Source organism: Sturnus vulgaris, chromosome 5 (assembly GCF_052056855.1).
Source record: "Sturnus vulgaris isolate bStuVul1 chromosome 5, bStuVul1.hap1, whole genome shotgun sequence".
Taxonomy (NCBI): domain Eukaryota; kingdom Metazoa; phylum Chordata; class Aves; order Passeriformes; family Sturnidae; genus Sturnus; species Sturnus vulgaris.
In genome coordinates this window covers 7,908,199-7,917,987 of record NC_142247.1, presented here as the reverse complement: position 1 = coordinate 7,917,987, position 9,789 = coordinate 7,908,199, and the positions used below count along the sequence as shown (strand labels likewise).

At 42.6% G+C, this 9,789-nt stretch overlaps 1 protein-coding gene across 1 annotated transcript; it reads right to left on the bottom strand.

Moving 5' to 3' along the window:
* Nucleotides 1-5,232: 5,232 nt before the first annotated feature.
* Nucleotides 5,233-9,114, bottom strand: TMEM52B (transmembrane protein 52B). The gene is made up of 5 exons (XM_088166050.1): nucleotides 8,977-9,114; nucleotides 8,774-8,817; nucleotides 8,034-8,072; nucleotides 6,968-7,137; nucleotides 5,233-6,223 (listed from the first exon to the last, which is right to left on the bottom strand). The coding sequence occupies exons 1-5, from the start codon at nucleotides 9,112-9,114 to the stop codon at nucleotides 5,982-5,984; spliced, it is 633 nt and encodes a 210-aa protein (XP_088022176.1). The 3' UTR covers nucleotides 5,233-5,981.
* Between the last annotated feature and the right edge of the window lie 675 nt (nucleotides 9,115-9,789).

The following is a 9,789-nucleotide window of genomic DNA, read 5'->3' as shown; positions in this document are numbered from 1 at the left end:
TATTATTTTTTATTTTATTTTTTAATTTTTTTTTTAAATTTTAAAGGCCGCCCGGCCTCTGCAGCATGACTCAGGGGTTCTAAACACCGTGCCCACCGCCCTGTGGGGACACGGCCCGGGGCTCCCCGGGTGACACCTGAGTCTCTGACAGCCCCACTTGTCCAAATGAACGGGAGCTGTGCTCTCCGCTGCTGCGAGATGGAACACCAAAATAAAAATAAAATATTGTTTGTTCTCGGGCCGTCCCCGTGGCTGTTGGATTGTTGCCTTGTTTGTAGCATCTCAGTGCCATGTGATGTGTCACAGCAGATGCACGCTGCAAAGAGCAGACAGCTAAAGGTAACAGAGTGCAAACAAGCCAAAACAGCAAGCCAGTTTTGGCCCAGTTACTCAACTGGCACATACAGTATCCGAGTTTCTTTCCCCCTAGGAATAGATCGACTTACAATTATTCACTGATCAGCAGAAGAGCAGATATTAATGAATGGCTCAGCATGCTCAAATCAGGACAAAAATCAATTGCTGCTACCCTAGAGACAATTAATTGGATTGTTTTAAATTATTTTTTCTTTGCATGCTTGGCCCAGAGGAAGCAGAATTTTGTCAAGGCTGATCTTTTATCTGTACAGGTGTTTCAGTTGTAGTAGAATATGAGTGGAAGGGCCAGATGCATAATGTGATTCTCCATGGCCACACCAAAGGCAGAGGTGAAAAGACCCAGATTTCCTAATTCAACCCCGTGTCTTGACTGAGGATGAACAGGGGCAGGAAAAGGTGTGTTGGGGTGTGATTTTTCTCACCTGAATCACGACACCTACTTTTGGTTACCTGAAGTGTGTCTGCAAAAGCCTGGCAGGTCCTTTACTTTCTGAGCTTTTATTACTGGTACTTTTTTTGTACTGAAGACTTTTATATAATATGGGGTAGTGTGACCTCCTGCTAATGGTCTGTTCCAGCAGGTACATGCCCAAATCTCCTAAGGATAAAGCAGCCCACAGTGGGAATGTCACCACCAGCCAGCATATCCCAGCCTTCACCAGTTCGTGTGTGTAATGTTTGCACAGGAAGCACCATCAACACGTTTCTGTCTGTCCCAGGACATGTAAACATTCTCCCATAGTTGCCAGGTACTGTCAGAGGAGCTCAGAGGGGTGAGTCAGAAGGCAGGCATTATCTTTTGCAGTCCCATAGCAAATAGCTTGGATTGAAAGAACCCCAGGGATTTTTCCAAGGAGAATTCTGGTTTCATGGCATTAAACCTTTATATAAAGCCTGTGTTTGGTCTCCTTGCTTCCTAACTGCCAGCAGCACAGCAGTTGCTGAGGTATACTGAAGGTCTGTGGTGATGCCTCTTCCTCAAGGATAAAAGAGAGGAAGTTTTCTAGCCTGTTTCACCTAAGCCATCAACATATTTTGGCAATTTAAACAGACTGATCTCAAACTCCTCTTGCCCTGTAAATTGCTGTTTTTATCCCCAGGACTGCTCCCAAGGCAGCTAAGGTAACACCTGGTTTTAATTTCTCATGACAAACGAGAGAAGTGCCAGGATTTTTCCTCTTCTGGTGCAAAGACATGGCCCTGTGAGCGGATTGCTAGGTGACTTCTGCTCAGCAAATCCCCCGACTGAACTCTCTCCCTGCCCTGATGGTGCAGCCCTGGATGTACGGCCCCAAAACTCACTCCTGCTTCCCCAACTTTGTCAGGCACTGAATTCCCAGCTCTCTCCTTCAGCTTCAATAATAACAATAACGTCACTGGCAAAGCAGGCAGGAAGATGATACATGCAGAAGCAGTGACAAACACCTAAACATCTGACTTAGGGATGTTAAAATGTCAGCCCATGGGCATGTGACAAACCCCACGTTCTGGATTTGTTTGCCAGAGGGAGGAACTGAAAATGGTGTTGGCTAATTTTCCTACCCTGGACTGCCAGCACAAAGTGGTCCTTCACAGACTGTCAAAACAGTATATTTTTTTCTTAATCTAGAGTGTCAGAACAGCTCTGAGCACGTACTGTACTGCTGTGTCTACAGGTCATGTGGGTACATTCTGCAGGGGATTTCCCAAGCGTTGCCAATGCTGCGGCCATAGGAGCAGGAGACAAAAATATTTACACAGAATCTGGGGGCAGAATTTGCAGCCTGTGCCATACTATACAGTCTTCCTTCTTATAACTCTGGACTCCCTTGGATATTTCTTTCATTATTGCCTCCCCTTAGGTAATTTATGCCTGTACAGACTTATAAATAAAAAAAAAAATCTTTAGTGTGGACTCTGCATATCAAAGTCTCTTTTGTCAGAAATTTTGTGCTCTGAATGGTGGTTAAACCACAGATGGCATACCTGAAGGCACTTGTGATTCTGATCTGCTCGCTGCCATCCATGGCACAGTCCTTGCCTGGTGTCCCTCCTCTATCCCTCGTGACTGGTCACCAGTTTCTCTTGGCACTGGATCTGCAGTTCCTTCAGAGCCAGTATGGGCACATTGGTCTTGGATGAGGGCACAGGGTTAGTCACTCCCAGTAAACAATGCCTAATTGTCTAAATGTTTTCCTTTCCTCTAGGAAAGCACTCTGTATTGTCCATGCTGCGGCTGCTGTCTCGCTGCTCTATTTTCTACAATTTCTTAATTTTTTTTACAAAAAAAAAAGCTGCTCTTTCTTACCCTATTTCTTGTATGGCCCAGGTTCAGCTAAAGTTGCTTAAAGGCACACAAATGATGTCATGAGGAGATTAAGGAACACAATCACAATTGCTGCGTGATCGAAAGCAGCAGTAAAGGACAACACCCCAGACTTGCAAAGCAGAATTTGAGATCCCTTTGTTCCAGCCAGTGTTGGGGAGGGGCATCACTGTTCCTGTGAAAACAAAGGGGTAACAACAACAGTGGGATGTTTCTGAAAACCGGTTTTTCTCAAGTACTCCGTGTTTTAGAGGAACCTAAAGGCGGCACTGTTACCAAACAAGTTAATAATTCTTTTAAAAGGAGCCTGTGCAGCGGTGTGGGGAGAGAAATTGCTCTAAGGAGATTTTAATCCATGAAATGGATAACAGAAGACAGGCAAGCTATGGATGATGCCCATGTGTTAGAAAAACAAATGACAAATTTAGGGACGTACTTCAGTGCTCTTACACCAGAGAGAGAAATTTGTTGTTGAGACCTGGACACAAAGAATGCAGAATTTATAAACCACAAAGACACAGAAACTGGTGATGAAGGAAAAACCAATAAAGACAATTACTGAGATTCTCTCTATCTGGGAAAAAGAAATAAAGAATAAAAACGCTAAGAATGTGGATTAATTATCATTAGAATAAATAAATAAATAACAATAGGTGATAGAATACTGATTTATGAAGAGAACTTTGTAGCTTGTAAACCAATGAACACTAATTTCTTTGTTTGCTCAAATGTATAAATAGTTAAATTATTTGATAACTGGCATGTTCTGTGGAGCTATCCCCACGTACCCTAACAATGAATAAAGTAATGTTGACCTTCTACCCTAACAAACTGGTTAAAGAATTTATTTCTCATCTTTTGGTGGCAGTTTATGGTACCCCAGATGGCACAAAGAGGTGCCAACTCAGTGGACCAGAGGAATTGTCAGCACTCCAGTGCACACCTGAATATTTTCGGGGAGATCTTCCCATTTCCTGGTCTGGTGCATAGACCACTCTGCCCTTTCTGGGAAAAAGAATACAATATTACTAAAGGTACTTTATTTGAAGGTATTTTTCCTGCCCATAAGTTGTACTAATAGAAAGTTTGCAATGTGAGGCTCAGAGGTTTTTCAAATGTTCACCAGCTTGGGTTTTGGGAAGGGTTGTTAAAGATTGTAAGAGCTATAGAAAGCTTGTAAAAGGTTTTAAAGGTGTTTAAAGGTTTTTTTCCTAAGATGGTAAAGATGGGAGTGGGGCTATCTTCATAGCTCCCAAGAGAAGGGATCCCAAAGGGTTCCCCTTTGGCTTGTGTCCTAAGGAACTGGAAAAGGTTGGGGGTCTGGGAATAATCCTGATTAGTGGAAGGAATGTATGTGTGTGCCTAGAGATCCGATGGTGACAGCATTAGAAGAGAAGGGATGGGAAGCCACTCAAAAGGTCCAGGAAGGAAAAGAAGCTGTCTGTCCAGTCCTCAGCTCCTTTCTAAGAAAGAGCTGAGCCTGACTGCAGGTAGGGCTTTCAGGAATTGAAGGATGCTGCAATGACTGCTCCTGCACTGGAACTACTGGGCTTGCTAGGCAGAACTGCTGCCCTGTGGAGCAGAGTGACCATCACACGTTAAATGCCAGGACAGCTCAGGGTTTGCAGGCAGGATGAGCTGGATGTTCCCCCTGGAAAGCACCGTGAAGACTTCCAGGGAGTTTCTGGGCTTGACATCACTTGACACATGTTCAGCAGACTCAAATGTCTCTGCTCTTTTCAGGCTTTTACTGTGGAGTAAACAAGAGCCTTCCAGGAAATGTTCTGCAGCTTGGTGAAGCCAGGCCTGAACAGCACTTGACAGAGCAGCTGATAAAAAAGACCCTCATTAAATTCCTTTAGATACAAAATTCCTGTGACTGGTCAAGCTCTGGGGCATCATCAAAGATTTTTTGGTTATTCAATTTAGCTTTATTCTATCCCTGAAGCTATTTTATCAACTTTCTCTAAAATTTTCTATGGTTGTAATCTCAACAGCAGTTAGGTTCCTAAACATGTTTGGAACTAGTCCAACCAATCTATATTGGACCTTGTCCAACATTGTCCTTGTTCTTCTTAGCCCCAAAATAAATGTATTTTCTGTATTTCACAGGAAAGCAGACCAGCCTATTAATTAAAGTGGGAATTTGGGTACTTCAGCAGGAAGGGCCTTACAGGCATTTCAAAAAGATGTGACCTGTACCTTCATATTAACATGAACGTATACATGCAATTTATTCAAGGTTGAATGAATCATCACGTGATATTTAATGTTGTTCTGCTTTAATGTCTTCAGGTGCTGAATCCAGGGTAGAGGCAGCACTGTAGTTCAACACTCCTTCAACCTTCTCCTGACTGCCTAGTCCAAGGTTTTATAGATGAGCCATACCTAATGTTCATTTTTGAATGGTTCAACATATTTGTATTGACCAGGAGAGACTCACAAATTATTCTGACAAATGGCTTGCATGTTTTAAATGGTCTTATTTCAATTGCAACATTACAGCAACATTAGGAATTAATAAATGATACTATATAAATGCACTGAAAATATGATTGAGCTTTATTTCAGAGGTAGTATGCTTGCTCCTCCCCTTGTTTGATCTGTTGGTACATATATAATATTTTTTAATTTAAATGTAAGAACTTGTGACTACCATTTCATATTTGCTATATATCCCATTCAGAACCAGACTCTGTTCATTCTATTGCATTAAGGCATTAATTAATTATTCCATTCTAGGGCATTAAGGGCACACTGTGTACATATAGTCTGTATGTATGCTGTCTTTAATTTACATGTAGATTGTTTCCATTTTTTTTAAAAATTACTATAAATGGTTGGCAATTTCCAGAAGTTTGGTGTTAATATTGGGTTGTAATAGACCTTTGCAAATGTCTTTCTTTTTTTTTTCCTGTTTTGAAGACCTCTCTGCCATCCTGAGGAAACTTAGGCTAAAGGCAAGAGGAATGAGGCTGCATCTGCAGCCACTCTGCAGATCACTAGCCTACAAAATGGCTCAGCACCCTAATCCTGCTGCCTGCTTATTTGTGCAAAGTGTGATTCTAGTGTTGTGTGCCTGTAATGAATGGGCTTGGAGAATGCAAATTATCTGAAGGAGGTGTCAGAAAGAGCCATTAGACTATGCTAGATCTGAAAATATTTAGAATTTTAGTTGCTTCCTCCCCCTTCTCAATTGACTAAGGAAGTTAATCTGAAATTCATAAGACCTTGCCCACCTGAATTAGTCTCTGCATGCACCTATCCTGTATTATTAGCTATCAAGTAAAACCAGACATCAGTGTCCTGGGAGGGCTGGCTGGGCATCCTTGCTCTCGGCAGGTTTTTCCTCTGGCACCGGATCCAGGTCTGGCACCTTCTGTCCTGCCTTGGCCACCGTGAACCTGCTCATGTGCAGAGCTTCTTCGTACACTGGAGGGGTGTCTGAGGCTGACAGGGGAGGTGTTCCCTGGGCAGAATTGTGGGAGTGTGCCACAGCTAAAATTCTCCTGGCAGCTGGCCCAAACACCGAGTGGAGAGCTGGAAGAGAAGAGAACAAAGCTGTTTGCCTCATCCTGAAAGCATCGTGTGATTAGAGGAGGGCATAGGCTTTTCCCACAGCCAGAATGTTTTCCTGTTCCTGCTCCTTCAGTCTTCCCTAAAAGGAGTGTGTGTATGAAATCCCACTAGCAGCACCCCACAATTCCTCTCTCCTGAAATCCACTGAAACCTGTAGCTGCCCTTATCCCACCCCAACATGTCTCACAGCTGAGTGCCTGAGCTTGTAGCCTGTACAGAGGTCGCTTTCTCTCCCTCCTGCCATGAACTTCCCCCTGCCAGCCGTGGGGTATAATAGGACCTACAGCTGGTCTGTGGGCTTGGGAGGATTAATGAATGAGGTTTGTTTTGAGAAGTATTCTCTGACCAAGGCTGTTAGCCTTGAGACCAAGAAGATCAGCAAGAAGAAACCTGCAGCTGTGAAAAGTATTTTTAGAAAAGTTTTGTGAAAAACAAAGGCGTAGATGGCTTTACATCTATCAACGTTATGTTGATCTATTGTAACCCATGAACAAAGTGTAAACTTTGTAGAGGGTATAAAAGACAGCTAGCTGTTGTAATAAACGGGATATCAGCCTTCTGAAATGTAGTGTGTCTATTTGTGTGTCACGCCTGCCCCTACAGCGACATTGGGGTGCCACCAGCTGGGCTTTACAGTGCAGCTCCCTCACTTTGCACTTCACAGGGAGTTGGAGTGCCCTGAAGGATCTGGCAAGGCCAACTCACAAGTGATGGTGCTCTGGAGGGTGCTGTCGTGGTCAAAGGCGATGACGGTGACCTCGTAGGGCTGAGAGGTCCCAGACTCGTCCCCGGTCTGGTGGCACTGGAAGCAGCACCTGACACAGACAGAGACCAGCCCACACAGCAGCAGGAGCCCCCCAGCCACCAGCACCAGCCTGCAACGGCAGGGGACACAGAATTAGGACAGAAAGATTTTGTTTACAGGACATCTCTCAATGTCTCTGATTGCTTACAGCATGGTTAACCTCAAAGCTAAACAAAGCCACCTGAGGCTTTGTCCAGTGGAGTTTGGACAGTATCCAGGGATACATCATCCCCTCCATGTAGCTGCTCAAGTGCTGCACCATCTTCAGGGGAAACATTTTTTCTCCTGTCTAATCAGAATTTTCCTGTTTGTGGCTTGGTCAGCCACTTTACGTGCTTCTACTGAACACCTCTGAGAAGTCTCTGTCTCTATCTTCTCTCAAGAACCCCCTTAGGTAGTGGAAAACTGCAATCACTTTGTTCCCTTAGCTTCCTCCAGACTGAAGAAACCTGGTTCTTTTTATTGGCTCTCCAGGGGATTGGCTTCAGTTTGCCAACATCTATTTTGTACTGGGGGACTGAAACCAGGTATTCCAGACTTCTCATCATGAGTGACAAGCAGAGAGGGAAAATTGGATCTTGCAATCTTCTGGCAGACCCATATTAATACAGCCTTCTAGATGTTCAACAACTACCATCCTTCTTAATCTCATCCTGGTGGGAATGACTAAGAAATCAGACAGAACTTACTTTAAAAATCAGTCTTTTAAAAGGCATATTGTGCCATGGATACTTTATTAATAGTGATCATATGACTAAATATGTGGAATAAAAAGGAGGCTGGTTGGTCAACTTTTCTAAGAGACAGTGACATATCTGAGGGGTTGCCTTGCTCTTGTAGAGCTTTAGAGAATCCCAGGAAAAAGGAGGGGATGGCATCACTCTTGAGTAGGTCACATTAAATCCCACCCCTTGCTACTGGAATTGTCTAAAGATGCATATATTTAGAGTAAACATGTTATCTTACCAGATATACCACAGACGGTCCCATTCTGTACCTGAACAGCTAAAGAGAAGATGGTACAAGAAATAGTTATTCACAGAACACCAAATAAATGTGAAAATCCCTATGGAACCCTCCTCCATCCCCCCTCATACTCCTCACTTACTGTCCAGATTCCAGATGGCACAAAGATGAGAAACTCATTGTGCTTTGTGGAGGACATAGTTGTCCAACCTCATCAATATCTCTGTTAGGTGAATTTCCCTTCTCTTGGCTTTATATCTTGATTGTTTTCCTGATATTTATCCTTGCCCAATTCCCTCTGCAAACCTTAGAGATCTGCATTCATGTTCATTTTTTTTTCTTTTTTGTCACTATATAATTTTGGTTATTCTTAAAAATGACATCACTGATAGTAATATTCACCAAAGCAGTGCATTTCAAACCATTTTTTTCAAGGAAAGTTCGATTCTAAATTCATAATCCCAGTCAACTGAAATTATACCAGAAAGCTCTTAACTATTGCAGTAATGCAGATAGGCAGCAGGAGCAGTACCACACAATCAGTATGTTGATCAATAAAAATAGTAATTGATACAGTTCACATTCAAAGTAATGGTGATTTTACATGAATTTTTAAAACAACTAAATAAGATTTTACTTTCTGGAAAATGTTAACCATCAGGTCATAACGCCCATGTCCAGTATTGCCTTTGTTGTTCATTGTTTTTTCAAAAGAAGAGTAAAATTAACAAATACTTAACAGTTCAGTGTTGAGGCAGCCTTCCTCACCTCTCACTTGCGGGAACTAGAAGGAGAAAAGCAGCAAAGACACAGATAGACAGAATTAAATCTTTGTCAAATGCATCTTGTATATCTTTTATATTATGAGTCTCCTATGATAAAGATGTATTGTTATCTATCTTCCATTGCTTCTATCATATATTCTGCTGTAAATTACTCTTACCAGCAGCATAGTTTCATATATTAACTTCCTGTAGTCCTTAAAATCCTCTTTAGTACTGTTCTTAACTTCATCATCACCACAACCTTCCCTTTCTCCACTACAAGCCATGTCACTTTCCAACTGTAGATCCTTTTCCATGGTCCATTATTAAGAACATTTAAATACTCTGTATTTAAATTACACCCTCTTACACTCACCCTGGCTTGAAAACTGCTCTGTCCCTCCAGCACTCCTACACTTCTCATTCATTTTCCTTGGGAATCCTGATGTCTGTCTGAGTTACCACCCCTGGAATAGCAGCAAATATCATCTTCTCCGTGTGTGCCTTTTAAATGTCCAGTTCTTTCTAATATCAGGGAAATTATTATTGCTAATGGCCCTCCATCTTTCCAAAGTAACTCCATATCTGACCAGAGACCCCATAAAGAGGAATGTCAAAGATGACTTACCCATAAGAAGCTCCCTACAACAAAGCAGATCATGTCTGAGTTATGCATCCCTGTAAAGTGGTTCTGTGGCCTCTTGGTGTTTCAAGCTGCTCGGAGTTTTCTTGTCCTTTTTACTTTCAGTTCATCCTCACCAGTCCAGTGGCCAGGAGAAGGAGCAGCTTCTACGCTGTGTGTTGAATCCAGTCTCTTCCTCCTACTCTTCCTCTTTCTGCCCTTCAGTTTTTGCCTTCTCTCTTTTCCTTTTTGTCACTGGCAATTCCTGATTGTTTCTGTCTGTCTCTTTTTGTTATTCTATTGGCCTGGTTCTCTTCCTCTTTTGAAAGGCTTTCTAAAACCTTCCACTCAGATCAGGAGAAGAGCAGTG

Bases quoted from the DNA above. Each gene is read 5' to 3' on its own strand.
- TMEM52B (XM_088166050.1), bottom strand. From the start codon at position 9,114: ATGGAAAAGGATCTACAGTTGGAAAGTGACATGGCTTGTAGTGGAGAA. The intron at 8,073-8,773 runs GTTAAGTATTTG...TCTTCTCTTTAG, and splicing joins GGCTGCCTCAACACTGAACT to CTGTTCAGGTACAGAATGGG. The intron at 7,138-8,033 runs GTAAGATAACAT...CTGCCGTTGCAG, and splicing joins GACCGTCTGTGGTATATCTG to GCTGGTGCTGGTGGCTGGGG.